The sequence below is a fragment of the Corvus kubaryi genome, unplaced genomic scaffold (genome assembly GCF_017639235.1).
Source record: "Corvus kubaryi isolate FWS band 111438036 unplaced genomic scaffold, C.kubaryi_AGA036_p1.0 37236, whole genome shotgun sequence".
Classification (NCBI taxonomy): Eukaryota; Metazoa; Chordata; class Aves; order Passeriformes; family Corvidae; genus Corvus; species Corvus kubaryi.
Window position 1 is genome coordinate 2,707,669 of NW_024581067.1, and position 19,697 is coordinate 2,727,365.

Consider the following 19,697-nt stretch of genomic DNA (forward strand, 5'->3'; position numbering starts at 1 on the left):
CCCCAACAGCATTCCATGGCATGCTCTTAATGGCTGCATTATAGGGTGTGCTAAATGAAAAGCAAATTTAAAAGGAAAAGGAAACAATAATCTGTAGCTCAATAAATGTACACAAATACTGAAATTGAGAAAAAATAAAGACAAAGGAAGAGGCGAGGCGGAACCTAGCATTGCTCTGGCAGCTCTGCAGGAGTCCAGGCAGTGGTGGGTAGGAAGACATGGCGCTGCAGGGTCAGCACCCTGAACCATGGTGAAGTGCACCCCCAGTTCTGCCAGAGTGGCAGGGGACTGAGGTGGTGATAAGGGGTTGTGGGATGCATGATGATTTTGTTGGCTGTGTTACCCCCGTGCCTTCCCTCATCGGCAGCTGGGTGGGTTGCCCTGGCTGCTGGTGCCAATGGTGGTGCCAGGTTGGGCCAGGGGCTGCCAGCAAGCGGTACCTGCTCATCCCTTATCTGCTGACCCTGTAATCCTCTGTACCTGCAGAAAAGAGAAGGAGAGGGTGGGTGCTTGCAGTGCAGAGAGGAGCAGGGAGCAAGGGCAGTTCTCTGGTTTTTACTGCTGAAATCTCCCCTGTTCCAGGCTGTAGCCTTACTGGTGGGATGGAAAAAAAAAACCCAACTCTAAAATCCAGCCTAGGAGAGCACATCAGGAGACAAAAAAATCTTCCCATATTTACTCTCAGTAGACTATCAAACAACACCAGGCTATTAATTTGGCTTTTGAGTCTTCACTAAAGCCCATAAAAGTGCACAGTTGTCAAATGGAGTTCATTTTAATTTCCTTTCAATCACAGTAAATTATTCAGGTGATAAATCAGCTGGGGCAGCCTCCTGGCTGTAATAGAAACTCTAATTCCTGGCTAATTATCCAGCCCATTGCTGCCAGCAGATCAATACCCCTGCTGAATGGAAAGGGCGTGGGGTCCCGGCGGGCAGGATGGTGGAGGGACAGCAGCTGGGAGCACAGGCACCCATGACCCCTGTCCTGTGCGGGGGCTGTAGGGGAAAAAGCTGTGCTCCTGCTGGTCGGCAGGATGTGGCACTGGCCCCTTGCTGCAGTCGTTTTCCTGACTGCTGGGCTTTGCTGCTTGTCCCCACAGTAGGCCATGTCAGGCGGTTGAGTGGTGGGAATGAGCTGCTCCCACCCTGGGTAGTGCATGTGTGTGATGTGGAGGTGGACCCACACCTACTGCAGCCCTCTCTGCCAGCCAGTTGTTAAAATGGAAAGAGATGGAGAGAGTGTCCTTTAAAGATTGCTCAGAAGGAAATCTCAGGCTGGCAATATTTTTACTTGTCCGGTAGAACCTTTCAATAATAGTAGAAACTAAACAAACAGATAAACAAAAGATGAGAGGACTAGTGCTCAGCTGTAACATGGAGCATTTTACTGGTACACTGCAGCAGTTTCTGGGAGATGACAGTAGCACTTACCCCCATCTCTTACATGAGGTGTTTTTTCTGGAGCTGCTCCATGCACAAAGCACTTTGAGCCTTAAGGCTATGCTGTCAACTGCTGTCTCCAGTTCAGCATCATCAGGTTATTCTGCAAAAGTATCTGATAAAACTCCACTGTCTGTCTCAGATGCTCTCATGCAACACTTGTGCTGATGCCTCCTCAGGATAGAGTCTCTTCTCTGAGCCCTATGTCCTTTCTTTGCACTGCTGGGGATGCAGAGGGAAGCACCACCTTCTCCTTTGGCTCTGCTCTGGTTTAGATTGAAAAAGGAGAAAGAAACTTGCCATAGTGTTTCTTCCTGCTAAAAATCAACTTTTTTCTTTTAGAATAGCAGCAGAAAACACAGCTCCTTTGTCCAGTATCTCCTCTTTGCGTTCCCACTCCTTTGCCCTTCCTTATGAGCATTTTTTTGTGCATGAGCTTCTGAAGACAGCACAGAATTCTGTGCATATGCCACCTTGTTGTGACATGTCGTGTTGGGTGGTGACAGTCACAGCAGACTGTTGTATGACACCTGGTATTCTGTGTGACAGTGGGGCTGTGGAGGCAAAGAGTTTCCTGGGGAAGGAGCATGACAGGAGCCATGTATCCAGCAAACGTCTTCCTGCATCAGCATCATCCTTGTGAATAGCAGCCCTGCAGCCTTCAGGGGCCGCTGAGGATATCTGAGGGGGCTGGTACTGAAATGGCTGGTCTTTGAGTAAGCAAGAGTGGTGGGAAGAAGGGCAGGTGGGATAATCCAGGGGTTGCCCACTCTCCTGTCTGGCACAGATATGGGGATACCCTGCACCCCCAGCTCAGTGCCCCTACCCAGAGGTCCCTCCCTGTAGAAGCAGCTGGTGACCAGCTTTTCCACTTTGTCTAGAAGTAATGGGCAGCCTGGGGTCAGGATTTCTCCTGCAGACTTTTCCAGAAGGTGACAGGGAGCATTTCCTGGGGTCTGCAACACCTTGGGAGCATGACCATGATGAAGAGAAGCTGCTGGTAGAGGAGAGAGATGGGGTTTCACTGCACACACCCTGCTGTGATGGCAGTCAGTGCAATGAGACCAAGCAGGGGAAGAGTAATAGCACACACATTCCAGGCATTTCAGGCATTTCATACTTGGTTAGGGAAGCCTCAGTGATGGCTGGAGCTGATGCAAATGATGCTTCTCTCCTCGTCGGAGCATTGGCTTTGCTGGACTACATTCCAACTCATATGACTCTCTGTGGGGGGCTACCTTTGGCTCCAGGGTTGCCAAGTGTGAGTCCTTTTCCTACACATGGAAGCCCTTGTCACCTCCTCCTCCCCTCTGACCCATCAGAGAGGAGGAAGCCCAAAACACCAAGGTAGACAGCTCCTTAGAGAATTGCATTATATTTCTGTTTCTAAACATCCCTTTTTCTTCCTCCTGACTGCTCTCAAATATGACTATATGTAAAAATACAAATTCACAAGATAAAGAAAAGGCCAGCCTTGCTGTGGCTTGTGCTCCCACATCTCTGTCCTTGTCTCTTTTCTCTTTGCTCTGCATAAAATGTGGAGATGTCTTCTCCCCCGGCAGCCTCCCCACATTGTGCACAGGCTCATGCGAAGGAAATGTTGGTGACATGTGGCACAGTCAGCAGCTGGCAAAGGCAGACCAGCTCTCCTGTGCTCTGGAAGCTCCTCAGGGACTGAGATGCTACTGAGGAGGAGTGTGGTGTGCTTTTTCCCTGAGAGCCTGGTGTCTTGGTTTGACAGACATGTACCTGCCAAGGAAGGTGGGAACCTCCCTTGGAATGGAAAAAATATGACCCCCTTCCCTCTGAATTATTATAACTTCGAAATTAAGGGGCTTTCAGGCAAAGATATGGGAAAAGGAATTACAGTTCTTCACTAGTATTTATATGTAAAACAAGGCAAGCAAACAACACTGGCAGCAACAACAAACAGAACCAGGAACCCAGTGCCAGCCTCTCTCGGCCGCAGGCACTTTCCTCTCTGGTGCAGTTACGGACACAGCCGCCAGGGGCGCTGGTGGCTCCTGGCCGGGCAGGGCTGGTGCGATGATTCCCCCGCGGCTGCAGGGGGTGCTGTGGCGCAAGCTTGTTCACATCTTCCTCACGTGGTAATGACGAATGGGATGGATGGCAAAAATGGGCTGCAGCAGGAACCTCGGAGCAGCAGCTGGAACAGCAGGGATGAGCAGATTCCGGAGTAGCAAATGAAATGTATCAGAAACTCTGCAGCTGTAGCAGGAGCCACGGGGTGTCCCAGCAGGCAGGGAGTGCAGGGCTACAGTGTAGTGAAAATCCTGGAGCAGTGGCAGAGAAGTGGTGGGGCTGGGCAGTGGTAGCCCAGCTCCTGAACATGGCCAGGAGAGGCTCCCTTGGAGGGGGAAGGAGCTCGGGGATCCCAGGGTTTCTCCTGAGGCACCCGAGAAGATGGTGAAGAGTCCTTTTCTAGTGAGGTAGGGTGTTGATAAGCTCCCAGTGCAACAGCTGCTCTTACGAGCAGAGCTTCACTCATGGTAGGGGAAGGCAGCAGGAGAAAGAACCCCATGGTGGTGCGAATTCCCCCCCCAGTGATCACAGCCTGTCTCCCCTCCGATGTCCAGAGCGAGAGGAGCTAAACCCAGCCCCCCACCCCCTGGCCGAAATCTCGAGGTATCTCTGCCCTTCCAAAGACAAAAACTCCCAGGTAAGAAAGTAGCCAGCTGCACCCTTCCCCCACATTCGCCGTTTCTTTTGCCTCTTAAGTACTGGTCGTTATTGTCTCTTAGCAACTGATGGGACAAAATTCCGTGAGTGAAAGAAACAAAAGGAAAAAATCCTAAACGTGAACACCCGGGGAAAATGTTTGGAAATTGCATCCATAGCACTATTCCTGTTGGGTAATGCTGGAAGGGAATGTTTTTCCAGCTACCAAATTTCATCTCAGCACCTTCCACCAGGTTTACACCCAGAGCTTAGTGACTAGATAGAACACAACATATTGCAAAGGCAGCAGGTGGTCTCCACCAGAAGATTTTCTATGGCTTCTAAGTGTGATAGAGAGATAGGAAATCTAAGAAAAGCTTTCCCCACTTGTTATCTTGATGGAAGTGTTCACATTTCTTTCAAATTTGGGAACTGGCATTGAGTAATTGCATCTCTTCATTTATTGTGCGTTTCGCAATAAATAATTTCTTTTTTTTTTAGTTTAGAGAGATAAACCAGGTCTTTCACCAATATCAGACAATGTTGTGTAACAGCACTAGTTGACCAGTTATATCAAAACTGACCAATCTCCTTTGGTCTGTGTTAGCCCCACAAGAGAAGGAAGGACAAATCTGTGAGTAAACACACTTGCCTGTTGATTTAACTAGTGCCTGGCCCACTCACATTATATTCGAGATGAAGGGCTTGCACCGGCATTTGAAGAATGGAACAAGACTTCTCTACTTAGTCCCCAGTAAATGTCTGGGTCCCACAGACTGTGACAAGTTTCAAATACATTTTCCAGTCTTAGTTTGGAAATCACTGCTGTTTTACACTCATTCTGTGGGCTTTCTCTAAATCTGTCCATCGCCTTATAATTAACAAAGATAGGAGTATGCTCCCTTGAAGAACTTGATGTGCTATAACATCTCAGAAGGAGCCAAACTCTTCATGGCGGTACACAGTGGGAACACAACAGACAGAGGCATGAACTGACACAAGAGAGGCTTTTCAGGGTCCAAAGTTGTGCAATCTCTATCTGTGGTGATTTTCAAGACCCAGCTAGACAAACCCTGGAGCTGCCTGACCTGGCTCCATAGCTGGCCATGCTTTGAGAGACCTCTGAAACTTCCTTCCAACCCAGGTCATATCACTACCTTGCTGCTCAGCCACTTTATTTATTCCAGTTGTTATGATGTGTTTAAGGAAAACCATTGTGTGGTTACAATGAGAAGTGTGGTTGGAGTGGAAGAGTAGCACTGGTTCATCCAGTGTAGAGGATAGATGGAGAGTTGTTTGGCATGAAGTGCAAAGGAGTTTGAGAAATTGGCTTGGTGCAGAGGCTGGGTTTTCAGAGGAATGCCATAGTTTTGTGTTGCCCTTTTTTTTAAGGATGGCATTGAACAAAACAACCTACACCAGTGTCTGAATGATGACAAAACGCAATTGTGGAGCTAAGCCACTTCCAAACAAAGGGGACCGATTTAAAATTCTTCTCTGCTCATATGAATAGTGACTGCTTAAAATTTGTTTGCAGCAGAATTTTCCAAAATAATAATAAAAAGATAATCTGAAAGGAGGGAACTCCTGCACTAAGAGAGTAGATTGACATGTAGGGGGATGATTTCAGCTCTGCTCCTTTCACCCTGAAAATGGAATGAAATAAGGGCAACATTGGAGAGACAAGGGTTTCTCCTGCAAAACGCCCTTCAGGCTCAGGGCTGACCTCAAGTCTGAATCTGTACAGATAAGTCATGAACAGAGGGCTGAGGGAGAGCAAGGTCCTGGAGGTGGTGAGTGCTTTCCTGGAATAGGAGCTATGGAGTGAAGCCAGGCGTAAGAACTGCACTTGTCAGATACTTTGTTAGGCTTGGAGTATTTCACTTGTTACTAGGACCTCTCTAAATAATTGAAACACAGGATTAAGTAATGGATTAAATTATGTTACACAAGAAATTGTCATCAGATTATGTACCTGATAAATGATTTTCAGGCACTGTCAAACTGCGAGGCTCAGTACCAGTGGGAGATTTTATTGATGGCACAGCCCCCACGTCTGTGTTTTTGTTCAAATGGTTCTCCTCTGGTTCTTGTGACTGGAGAGGACATTTTGAAAATATATCCCAAATACCTCTCTGGCATAAGAACTGGAGACGCTTTTGGTGTGGAAGAGGTGCTCAGGTAATTCTAGTGGTGGGTTCCCTTCTGGTTGCCTGATGCTGTTTGCTTGTGGTGATGCTCCATTGCATGTGTGGTGCCCAGGTGTCTTCTGCAGTTCTATCAGCAAAATAGTGAGTATTACAACACCAGTGTGCCTGGCTGAACTTGTCTTCCCAATAGAAGATGTTTTGATAAAAACTGAAATGTTTCACTGAAACCTGTCATCTTTGATGATTTTTCTGTGTAGAGGGTCTGTCAAGCCTGTCATGATAGCAGGGAGGTACAGGGCCTCCAGCAGCAACAGTCTGTGGGTACCATCAGACAGAGTCTCTTTTCTTGGAACCAGCACCCTATAGGTACCTTGACTTGTCAGCCGGTCTCAGTTTTGCTTAATTTTTATACCAATATGCAGACAATTTCTGGTGTTTGTAGGTATATTTCTGAAGGTGAGGAGCTCATTTCCCTGCCCCATGGGCAGGTAGCAGAATGTTTGTTCCTGAGGGGAGTGCTGTCCTGCCTCAGTCTCCAACATCTTGTCCTGGAGCCTTCACACTCTGTACCTGTTGCTGGTCAGATTTGGTTGTCAGTGGGCTTCAGGTAATTAGCAAAGGGGGAAAACAGCTCAAGATTTACGCCACAAGATGAATGCGGTTCTGAGCCTATTGATCCTTACTGAATGTCACATCAAACTCTGCATCACTCCCTTGATGTTCTCTTGCCCAGGGCCTCCATCTACATGAGGCAGGCCTGCAGCATGCATGAAGGGCAAGGGGCATCTCCGCCACTCCACATTCCCAGCACCCATCCTGGCACTTCTTGTTTTCAGGACAAAACACTCTGGTTAAAATATCTAAGCCAGTCACTTTGCCTGCTGTCAGTGCACAGGCTTTCTCCAGTTCCTGCTGCCTCTTTAATTCCGCGCCTCCAAGGACATGTAATCAGAAAGTGCTGCATAAAGTTTCTGAAAAACAACATTTGTACTTACAGAATCACAGAATTGTTAAGGTTGGAAAAGACCTTTAGGATCAAATCCGACCATCAGCTCAGCACCACTACCATATTCATCATTAAACCATGTCCTCAACCATATCCACATGTTTTCTTAACATTTCCAGGGATGGTGACTCCACCACTTCCCCAGGCAGCCTGTTCTAGTGATTTACAAACCTTTCTGTAATACATTTTTTTCCTAATATCCTACCTTTTCCTATATTTCCTACCTCCCCTAGCATAGAACCGTACAGTCATTTAGATTGGAAAAGACCATTAAAATTTCTGGCTTTTCCATAAACATGCAGTAATGAAAACTGGCCTGAAATATTGTGGCCCGTACCATTCTAGTTCAGGTACAGGTGAAGAAATGAAAGAAAAACTTTGGAAAGTTAGGGGGTTTTGTTTAATGTGTTTTTTCTTAGTTTGTTTTTGCCTTTTTTTTTTTTTTTTAAATAAGATCAGTTCCATATTGGGGATTTGATCGGGAATTCAGCATTGTAGAGAAAGTTTCCACCCCAAAAATGGAAGGCAGAAGGCTCCTGACCCCCACAGGACCACCAGGCTTCGAGGGGCACCAACAGGAAAAGCAAAAGTCTTTTGGAAAATGAAGAATGTGTGTTACTTGGTGTTTGGCTTTGAAATACAGGAGTTTGTGGGTTGACATGGATTTGTTCAGCTTGGACTTTGCAACATGCCACAGAACAGCAAACTCTGCAGCTTTCTCCTGGTTTTCCGCTGCGTAAAGGTTTGGTGCCCTTGTAGGTTCAGTGACTGCAGGGGCTTTGGCTACCCATGAGGCTTGGACCCTTGTAATCTGCCATGGCACACCACTTTGAGACCAGTTTATTGTACAAAATGCATAATATGATACAAAACATGCTATACCAGGATTCTCAGATGGCATTTGTGAAACACCTTTGGGTAGTTCATGTGAAAGCATTACAGAAATACAGACTGTTCTTGAAAATTTGCACAAGACTTTCCAAGTGTCAGAAGCCATCGGCGGGATGGATTGAAGATCTGGCAATATTGGTGCCAACCTCATACATTCTCAGTGTGCATTTATATTTCTGATTTGTATTTCTCCACAAGGAAATACTTGGCCATGCTGAGGGTTGTGCTTTCTTCTCTGCACACTCATGCTTGGTGCTTCAGTGGAAGCAGAGGAGCCACCGTGATGGAGGATTGTACCTTTTCCCTCCTCCTCTGGATGAAATTGTTCGTGTTGAGAGGGAAAGTGTCCAGTTCCTGTCCTGAGAAACAGCTCATTTTAACAATATCTTGTAGCAATTAGAGGCATAAAAGCCTAAATTCTGTTCTGGGTTTACAAAAAGCAAACTGATTTTCCACCACGGTGTTACGCTTTATTTCAGTTGTGTGTCTCATGCTTTATTTTGATTAGGTGCCCCCTTTTTTAGCATTGCAGATAGGATGGTGGAGGCTGCTGAGAGAATTCAGTTGCTGCTGGGGAGAGGGCAGGAAAGAGGGGAAGAAGAGAAACACCCCATGTAAGTCTGGGGGGAATGTGGGAGAGGAGCTAGTGAGGGCTGCCCTGGGAGGAGGAGGAGGAGTGCTGGAGAGAGGAGGGCTGGAGAGAAGAGGTTGGAGGGGGTTGGGGCAGTAGCAGACACCGGTGTTGCAACATTGGAACTGGGACCAGGCTCCCACAAAACCTGGTTTGGACTTTCTGCTTTTCTCAGTAAACTGAACTGGGAGGCTCTGTCATGGGGACAGAAAGGAAGAGCCTGTGCAGGATTGGGCAGTGCTGATGAGGGTGGGTGGATGCTTAGGTGAGTCATCCTATCATTTTGTGTCCTGCAAGAGACAAAGCAATGTTTGTATTACACAGAGAGATGTCAGAGTTGTTGAGGACAAATATGTTATGTTGAAACTAGCAAATCCTAGCAGAAACAGAGGTTGGCGGTTGCAACTGTGGTGGTGTTGCTGTTTCTTTTCATCCAGGCACTTGTTAGTGGCCAGGTGAGGCTGAAATCTGGAAAGCCACCTCAGTTCATTGTGTACATTTACCTCCCTTGGGCTGGTCTAACCATGGCTTTTGGTGGAGGCTTCTGTTTGCAAACCAGAGGAAGTTTATGGCTCTTGAGGACATAGTTTAGTGGTGGCAGTGTAGAGTTAACTGTTGGACTCAATGGCCTTAGAAGGCTTTTCATTCTCAATGATTCAGGATTCTGAGAGAGTCTACTGGCCATTTATGCCCTTGCTAGACATCAGGAACTGCAGTGGCCTATGAAGGGCTTGCTTGGAAAACACCTATCTGAGCATCTGCAGGTCTCTGTTCTCTTCCCATCAGAGACCTTCCCAGAGATCAAGGACAGCAGGCACGAGGGATTGCCCAGCAGGGATTTGGCAGACTGACAGGTCCACTGAGTACATGCCCAGGCACTGCACACACTACTCAGGCATTGCTTTTGTTCAGCCTGCTACCTCTGACTAAGAAACAATAATAAAAACATTTCCAGCAGCCAGCGTGGGCAGTGTTCTGTGCTGCTGCTCCATGGGGTTTTGCTGCTCACTATGGGCAGCCTCACTGGCACGTGTGTGTGTGTGACTGTGCATGAGTGTGATTTACTGGCCTGTGCAATGCCACATGTCTTTAAAATTATAGTGCCCGTTTCCTGCTGAAATAATTTCTACATAGAGAGGCTCCTATTACAGCAAGAGGAGTGTGGACGTCATGATTTATTATTATTTATGGTCCCAGGGCCTTGTTTATGCACGATGGGTTAGGTGCTCAGGATAGAAATGCCATTATGCAAATGACATTGAATGTCCTTACTGAGCCTAAATAATTTTTGTGTTGGACGATTAAACCTCATCTGTTATTGATATGGGCTGCAGTCGGGCTATTAAAGAGTCCCAACAGTACTTACTCCCAGTAATGGGAAAATTGAGAGGAAGAAGCTAAACAATTGCCTCAAGTGTGCCGTGATTGTCTGGTAGGAGTGGAACATAACGAACCCCCTGAATGGAAATCGTGTTTACTACTTAGGGATAAATAAAAAGAGAGAACACGCAATAAATTGTGCTTTGTGATCTGAATTGGCGCACCAGAGAATTTGCGTACTTTCGATTTACTTATTTGATTTTTTTTTTTTTTCAGGGGTGGAGGGGGCAATGTGATTGGGATGTAGATACCGCAAGCAGTCAGGAAGGATTCCTGCAGTATGTGCCCCTGGCTGAGTGGCTGGGGATAGCTGTCCTCCTCAGAGCTGCGCTGATGCTGCGCCGTCCGCTTTGACACAGCTGTGCAGTCACATTTTGATCAGTGTTGATAGCTTATGAATTCCAAAATTGACAAAATTTACAGAAAAATGAGGATAATCCATCTTCCTTAGCAGCCTGTCAGGAGCTGGCTATACTTCATAATCTTCAATTACAGATGCTATTTTCAGACATTTACATGCAGATATTAGAACAAAATGAAAATGAGAAACAAAGAGTGAATGGAAATGCAGCTATTTATATGTATAAAAGAAAAACAACAGGTAAATTCTAGGCATTTAGATTGGATTTGGGTGTCCCTTTGGAAAATCTGAGAATAGCTGCACCCACTTATGATTTGCACTGTGGAAATGTAAATGTAGTGTATCGTTTCCCATATGCAGATAATGTGAAGACTGGGTCAAAAACAGGTCAGTTATTTTGAAGTATGAGGGTAAATGTGTTCATGGCAGGGTGCACGAGGTAATTCTCACTGCCTTCAAAGGAATGTCTGGGGATGTGTACAATCCTAATTGGATTTGGGCTAAAATGAAGCACAGCTGTTAACTTTTTATAAAAATATATGTATTGTGAAAGGAAGGTTCAGAAATACTCAGTTTAAACTGAGGGAAGAAGGTTGTACCACTGAAATCAAACTTCCACATTCTGTGAGACAGCAATGAGCCCAATGTGTCTGAAAACAAAGAGAAACTAGGATTTGGCCCAAATTAGGAGTGTAAATAACGTTTGCTCCAAAGTAGGATTGGTTTTGGTGTCAGCAGTAGCCAGTGCAGGGAATATCATGTAAATTATGAAATGGGGGGTGGCTGGCAGGTGGCAGTGGTGAGACTTTGACGTATAGGTTCCTGGGAACCTTTCCCACCCGTATCCTCAGTGGCTGAGGAGAAGGGCGTTAGGCTGGATTTTCCATTCCCATGAAATTCCAGGCAGAGCAGCAGTGGTGCCTGTGCAGCTGCAAGAGGTGCTGGGTTTCAGAAAGCCTGGGGAGATTATTTAGAGCTGCTTTGGATTAAACTATTCGAACCATATCTAATGTTACAAATTTCTTCCCTTTGTCAGGCTGAGGTGCGGGTTTCTGTAGCCAGCCTGCCTGGCGTGTGCCACTTTTGCCTCTATTTATTAATGAATTTTAAAGTATTAAGATGTGATGACTTGGAGATACTTGGTGTGAGGTCTGGCTTGCTGCTGCCATAAGGGGTGAGCAGAGGGTGTGGTGGATGTGATCTGGGTGACAACACTGTGCCTCTCAGGGACCTCAGTGTCTTTTTTGGCAGTGAAACGTCTTGATGCACCATCTCTGTCAGGAGAGAAGGCAAAGCACATGATCAGTGAGGAGGCAGTCTAAGCCGTGAAGCCCCAAGCTGGCACCTTGCACTGATGGTCTGAGCTCCTGTTGAGCTGCTGCTTTTGCTGCTGCTGCTGGATCCTGAGCAGCATCCTGAGACTGGGGGTGGCTGTGCCAGTGGCAGGAGAACACAGGAGGTATTATTTCATGCCTGCCTGCTGTTTTGATTTGGAAAATCTAGCAGATGCAAATAGCAACATGTGCAAGTCCCAGTGGACCCCAGCTGGCTCATTTTAATGGCCATTTGCCCTGTGCAGCAGACAGCTCTTGTCTGTTTTTGCTTGGTGCAGTCTCTTCAGGAGCATTGTGAGTGAGGTCTGTGCCCCACAAAAGGGATGAGGCAGAAAGGGGATATATTTGTCTCACACCTCATGGGTCACAGCACTGCTGCAGGGCTCGTCCCAACCTGTGGGAGCTCCCTGAGATTCCCACATTGGCACTGAAGAACCAGGCTGTTTCAAGGAGTGGCCTTGTTCCCTACTGTGTGTCCATCTTCTCCTGACACTTTAGGGTGAAATCCTAGGTAAATATCAGAGAGAAAATTTCTGTACACATAGGGTGGATTGACTTTTCTGTGCATTATGCTCAGTCATCTTCACCAGAAAAAGTGCAGGGTGAAGGTGGTAGTGGTCTGCCTCTCTGCTTTGCTGTAGTGCAGCAGATTTGAAAATGGTTCTGAAACCCTCCTGCACACCTTTTGTTTCCATTTGCCTATCACGTCCACCACTCCAAGGGGATTAATAGTTAGAAATAAAGCTTTTGTAATGGAGGTGGATGTGCAGAAACCTTCCCGTTTGCACTTTGCAGAGAAGTCAAATTGGAGGGACTGTGCAGACCCTGCTGCTGCAAGAGGAGTTGTGCTGCTCCCAATAGGTGCATGGAGATCACTCCTCTCCTCACCACTGCAGTCACTCCCCCCAGCTCCCATCTGCCAAATCTGAGCCAGAGCAGAGTAGGATAGGGCAGGGGAACACATGAGATCTGGTCTTGCCCCTCCTTTCAGTTTGTCCTTCTCATTCTCTCTTTTATATATTCCTCGTTTCACATGTCTGTGTTTTCTCTCCTCCATGCTATGGCAGTGGTGCTCCATGCTGATGAGACAGTGCGTGGTACAACCGCAGGCACTCATTTTTCAGGTAATTTCTAGGGTAATGAACACCCGTCTCTTGCTTTTTCACCTACCAAGCAGAAGGTCAGGCTTCCTGCTGCACGAGGAGGGACCCTGGCCATGACAGTCATTCTGGGCTGTTTCTTGCCAGCAGTGGTGCCAGCTCACCAGTGCAGGAGCCAAGTCTGAGATCCCTTCTGCTGCTCCCACCCCAATCAGCTGGAGAAGCTCTTGGGGAGGGGCGGCAGGAGAGTTCAGCAGGAGGGTGTCAGTGGGGGCATGGGGTGAGGGGCTGCTCCATGAGCGCTACCTTCCCCTGGGGTTTCCTTTCCTCTCTGGATGGGGTGCCTGAAAGGAAGAGATCTGCCTGGGGGGAGCGGGAAGAAGGGATGCCACTGTACCCCTCATGAGTGGTTCAACACCCAACACTGTGAGCCCACAGTGTCAGCAAGGCTTTTGCTTTTTCAGGGGGTTCTAGAGTCCCCTGGCCCCTCCACGGGGGTGAGGAGTCCTGCAGACAGCACCCATGGTCTGGTTTTAGGGTGAAGGCTCCTGTGCTCTGCACCCCTGAGTCTCCATTCCTTGGGGGCCAGAAGATGCCTCTGTTGACCATCACTTCCCTGCAGCACTTTGCTGTTGGCAGCACTTGTGTTTCTTTTCTGCCCACAGACAAGTGCTGGTCACTGCCACTGGGACAGCCCAGTGCTGGCCGTGACCCCACTGCTTTGCCGTGTAAACTGTAACTGCAGAGGTGGATGCAATGTGTGGGATCACTCCTCCACTGGGACTGCATGAGGAGAGGGAAGTCAGCAATCACAAGGGCTGCCCCTCAGCCTGGACTTGCTCTGCCTGGGTGCTGGAAGCAGTGGCTGCTGGTGTGGCTGCTGGTGTTCAGCTGCTGGTGGTTCCAAGGAGGGATCTGGGCACAGCAAAGTAGCTGGAAAATCCCTTAAAGTCCCACTATTCTTACCTCTGGGAAAAGTTGCTGGGCCATTGCGAAAGACATGCAGCTCCTGTATGCAGGAAGTTATTGGGACAAAAAGCAGGGAAGGACCCCAAATCTCCATTTTGCACATCTTCAGCTCATGCCTTCTCATTCCTACCAGTGCTGCTTGGCTATGGGCTCTCCCTCTACACTGTGCTGAGCAACTGTAATGCTTCTAGTCCCTCCAGTCTGCAGATGTTGTTTCATGGTTTGGGACTGCGCCACTGCATATTGCTTCAACTCACTATGGTGCAGTGACATGGAAGAGCGCAGGGTACCACGGTCGTGACCCTTGCCAGGTTATGCTACACTCTGGTTGCTGCTTGCTTGACACTAGAACTGGTCAGTTTGTCCAAGCTCAGAGGGCTACTCCTGGCTCATTGGCATAGTGCTTCCAGGTCATTACAGCTAAAACTCTTAACTCTGGTCCTGTTTATCCCTGTGTCAGTTCTTTGGACTCCTGAAGGGAAACAAGCTATGGAGTTACACATTCCCATGCCTGAGAATTGCAGTTGAAGGCTCAGGCTGGTTCCAGTTGGGTTTGTGGTCTGGGATGTGCACCTCCTTCCTCAGTCCCCTCATGTGACCCAGCCTGTGGCAGGGGTCCCATTCCAGCTGGGTGCTTCCTCCCAAACTCCAGGTGCGCAGCTCTCACTTTGTAAGTGGGAAGCCACATTCACTCTCTGCCTGTTGGGAGTGGTGGATCAGCACCCCACGGGAGGATCCAAAGAGATTTTCGAGTCTTGATATGGTACAGTTGTGGCTTTCATAGAGCAACACGGGTGAAATCAGGCATCCTTCCCCAGGGATTGGTGTGTGCTCTTCTAGAGATACAGAAATACCAAACAGCAGCACACAAGGACAGGTTTTTCCTCTGCTGTGCTGCCAGCCCATCCATGCTTTTGCATTACCAGCTGCATGGGATGTCTCTGCAGGGCTACTGTTTCTCTGATGTTTGGCCAGATTAGGGTTTTGGGAAAAGAAAAAGTCTAGCGGTGTCTCCATATGTGCATGTACCCTGCACAGGGGAAAGGAAGGGTTGGAGACTTAGAAGAACATGAAATGGTGTGGGAAGGCAGAGAAATACATCGTGGTGTGATGAGGAATGAGAAGAAGGAGCTTTGATTACACTTCTAGGAAGGAGGAAGGCTGGGGCCATTACTGGCATTCTCTGCTGAGGAGGGCGGTTCCCAGGGCTGTCCTCTCCCAGGCACTGAAGTGGGGAGGAGTCAGAGATGTGCGTGTCTTTGAGGCAGTGGTGGTAGGCAAAAAGGGCTTGCTCCATGAAGGCGTGACAAAAGTGAGGGCACAGAGGGTGTTGAAGGAGGAATGAACAGTACAACTTCAGTGCAAAGGTTATGTAGGATCCTAGGAGACAAGTCAGAGGACTCTGATGCATGGGCTAGATGCTTGACAAGGCCGGCCAGCAGCTGATCCCTGGTAAAATGTATTTTGCATGCTCATCTGCAAGGGGTTTGTATGGGGCATCCTTCAAGGTGACACGCTGTACACCTGCGTCATCCAGGTGTTGTCTGCAGAAAAAATATGTTTATTACACAGAACTGTTAATACAGGATTATCCATGTAAATTAACTTATGTTTGAGTGAGATGTGAGCTACAGAGACACCAGCACATATACCTGGCCAAAGTGCTGAGTTAGTGTCAAGAGCCAGATTGTGTGCTGGGTTCTCAGAGAAACTTGCAGGAAGGAGAAGGATGTATTCACTCAAATCATCTTTTGCTTCCTTAAAAAAAAAAAAAAAAGTTAACTTATTTCGATGTCACATTCCTGGAAGTGTTCAAGGCCTAGTTGGATGGGGCCTTGAACAACCTGGTCTAGTGGAAGGTGTCCCTGCCCATGGTAGGGGGTGGAATAAGTTGGCCTTTAAGGCCTCCTCCAGTCCAAACCAGTCTGGGATTCAGTGTTTTTCTGAGTTTTGTTTTGATTGCTCCAAAAAACTTCCATGAGAGCCTGGGTTCATCTGCATTTCTTCATCTCTGCACGGCTTCTACATTGAGTTAATCTTGAGGAATTCATTAGGGATTGGCATCACAGTGGCTGCTCTTCAGTTTACCTGTTCCCACTGCAGTTCTTCATTTGAAGTCAACCTCCAGTTGTTATGGGCACGATTGCCATTTCACAAAGAAGGGACTAAAACATAAAGGGCAGATGGCAGGGAAGGGAGAACTTTGAAAGAAAACTTCCCAGATTTGTGGGAATGATCCTGACAATAAGAAATCATTGAAAAAGGGCAAATGAAAATAAGTTCTGTGCCATGTACATTTACATCCTCTAGATGCATGGATTGGCCTCATTGGCTGTAGAATGCTGTAGCTACAGACACTTAGGGTTATAGGACACAAACAGTCTGATTTCTGAGGACCTGTGCTTGTTTACCATAGCCTCTTTCTGTTAACGAGATTAAGAAATTCTTTGGAAATGACACAACATCCTTACCACAGTCAGGTGATTTATTTTTAAATAACTTGGATTTTGAAACGGTTAGCTACAAATGCATCCATTAAGCAAACACATATGTATACATACCTTTTCTTTCCTGTGAGATGATGAAGAAATGCAACATTTTCAAGAAAAGGGAAACGGGACACCCTGTTCCCACCTTCTCATTAGTGCATATCCCCTCAAGTGCCAACACTGAAATGTGGAGAGTATGGAAGTTAAGAGGCATGAAAATTTTTCTCTAGCAAAAAAGTAGCTTGCACTTGGCAGTTAAGCTACAAATTTTCCTCTTTCAGGAAAGCCTTGTTACATATTAATGAGTTTGGCTTTGGTTTTATAGACAAAACCGGTTTTGGTTTTATAGAGAACACCGGTGATAGGCACAGACCCACTTATTGAATAGTTTGAGTGTTGAAAAGCCTAGTGTAAATTGAGCATTGCCTTTAACACTAGCTGAACAAATGATCTTTGAGTTCTATATTACATCTACTTTCTGTTGCACAGGCAAAAAAAAGCTCTTGATTAGTAAATTTATTGTCACTAAAATGCCTTTTGTTTCTTTTTCCAGGCAACTGAATACTCAGCCATGGCCTCGCTAGCTGGTGGATTGGATGACATGAAGGCCAATATAACCAGCCCTACTTCTGCAGATTTGGGAGCGAGTGTTCCTGGGCCTCAGTCCTATCCTATTGTCACAGGTAAGTGATTTTCAAACACTGATAAATAGTGTGAATTGTCTGTACCTTCAAACTGCACGGTGACATCCTTTATGGAAGAATTGTGTCAGATGTGGAGTAATTTGCTCAAAAAGTCTCTTTTTGAATGTGATTTCAGGAGCTCTGTTGAAAGTCAGCTACATGGCTTGTGTGAATCATTTGTGTTTGTTGTAGCTGATAGATGGAGCATCCATCCCTCTTGTTCAGGAAAGGATGTGCCCCTCCACCCCAAACATACATCCTGAATACCACCACATCACCAAAAAGCAGAATACTTGTCTCTGCTTTTGGGCTTTGCTGCTCATTTTTTGTAAATGCACTTGGTATGTTTGACTGGATGGAGTTTTTATGACAGTTCAAACTAGCCTGAATTTTGGATGCTCATTTTATACCATTTCTGAAATGTACCTGTGCACTAAAGCTGAGCATTTGAATGAAAAGCAAAGGCTGTTTGCTCAAGGAATGCCACATCATCTGCATTTATTTAGCAGGCATAGAGCAAGAGTTAAGGAACAGCTAGAGTCTGATAAATGCTTTGGTCACCTACTTATTTGGGTCTGACCCCATTGCTTCCAAGGAGATTATCCAAATGGTAAGAAAATTATGAAATTGTGTCCTGAATTAGTTGTGCAAATCAGGAAAAATGAGGGCTTTTAAAATTTAAGGCTCTGTGTTTCATATGAATGTTACCTCTGTGTGTTACTGCTGTGTCTAATTGGTGCAAATTTCATTGGATTTTCTCTGTTTTGGCAAAGATTGGACATAATTCTTTATTTTGTAGCTACAATGGAAGATAATACTGGTTTTTGTATAGTATTACTGTGTCTTTAAAGCCTTACAATCTCATCTAGCAGAGGAGCAGTTTTGAAAACAAGTGTCACAAAGTTGTTTTAACCCAGTACAGCATCAGTCTTTGGCTTTTCTTGACAAAGTTTAGGAGGATTCAAAAGAAATTGTAGAGTTAAAGATATACATGTGTACCTTGAAGTGGAAGGAGAGAGACTTCTTTTAATACCTGTCTCATTCTGGATGGGTGGTTTGAGTGGTGGACTCATAGATAAGAAAGGTGTCTAGGGGCGGATGGATGGACAGAAAGAGGGACTTCTGGAGATGTGTGGCTTTTAAGAGGTAAGGAGATAGAGCTTCGATACAGATATATCTGTGTCCATCAGGAGTCTGTGCTGGAGCCAGTGTTATCTAATATCTTCATCAGTGACACAGACAGAGGGATCAAGGGCATCCTCAGCAGGTTTGCAGGTGACACCAAGCTGAGAGTGCAGTAACAACCCTGAAGGACAGGGCCATCCAGAGGGACTTGGAAAAGCTGCAGAAGTGGCCCATGGGAATCTCATGAGGTTTAATAAGACCAGGGTGCACCTGATGCTGCACTTAGGTTGGGGCTACTCCCAGGATTGATCCAGGCAGGGGATGAACAGACGAGCAGCCCTGGGAGAAGGACTTGGGTGAGAGCTGGCCCTGCCCTGGCCGCGTGTGCTGGGACCCAGAAACCCCCCTGTGCTGGGATGACCCCCAATCGGGGGGGGCAGCAGGGGAGGGGGGATTCTGCTCCTCTGCCCCTCTCAGGTGAGATCCCACCTGCCTCCAGCCCTGAGGCCCAGCACATGAAGGATGTGGAGCTGCTGGAGCCAGTCCAGAGGAGGCAACCGAGTTGATCAGAGGACTGGAACACCTCTGCTGTGAGGAAAGGCTGAGATAATTGGAATTGTTTGGGCTGGAGAAAAGAAGGCTTTGGGGTGACCTAACTGAAGCCTCTGTCATCTTCTAACGGACTGCTCACCCAGAATTTACACCTGGCCAAAATGAGGTTCAGCCAAGAGCTGTTGTTTTGGCTGGTACATCAGCAGTTCTTCATTGTTTTTACACTGGTTTAAGCACTTCTCATATGTCTCATGTTGCTACTTCCTTAGAGTGTTGCGAGCTGATTGATCACATTTGTTAGAGTAAAACCTACTACAGAGGTGATGCTGCAAAGTTCAACATGGATTTTACAGAGGTTCTCCCTGTGATGTTACCTACACTTGAGCAAAAGTTCCAAATGTTAAATTTGCAAGTTCTCCTCAAGAACATGGAGCAGACTTTATGAACAGCAAGTTCTAGAAAAAAACCTGCTATCAGTCTTACATATGTCAGAGTGACAGCTACAACAGGACACATTTTGGAAGACAGTGGGTATTTATATCTTTAATTTGACAGTGCTGTAGAGTTTTCTATCAATGGCATTCATAAAACTTAGATATACATGAGCATATCGAAAGTCTTTTAAAACCTATGCCTTTTGATATATTTTTGGAGGAGGTTGTCTACCTGCTATACTCTAATTTTCTTTTTTAACAGCCGTAGGAATTGTTTTGTGCTGGTCATGCTTTGGAAGCACCCAGAAGTCCCCATCATGATCTGGGCCCTATAACAATGGGTACATACTGTATGCCTGAGTCATACTCCCTACTCTGAGGCTTTCCTGAGGAGCTGAAAGAGATGTGCAGGTTGTCAGGAGCAGGAAGGTTTCAGTAGCAAGCTATGCTTTGTAATGTGCAAAGAATGTC

The 19,697-nt window shown here is 46.6% G+C and overlaps 1 protein-coding gene across 5 annotated transcripts in view; it reads left to right on the plus strand.

Moving 5' to 3' along the window:
- The window catches only part of PAX5 (paired box 5), a 138,843-nt gene that overhangs the window by 59,600 nt on the left and 59,546 nt on the right, over positions 1-19,697 (plus strand). For 3 of the 5 annotated variants that reach the window (XM_042023124.1, XM_042023126.1, XM_042023125.1), the window contains exons 7-8: positions 12,942-12,998; positions 16,986-17,115. In XM_042023124.1, the coding sequence (XP_041879058.1) occupies positions 12,942-12,998; positions 16,986-17,115 (187 nt within the window). The remainder of the gene's footprint in view (positions 1-12,941; positions 12,999-16,985; positions 17,116-19,697) is intronic. The other 2 variants (XM_042023127.1, XM_042023128.1) reach the window with 1 other exon arrangement.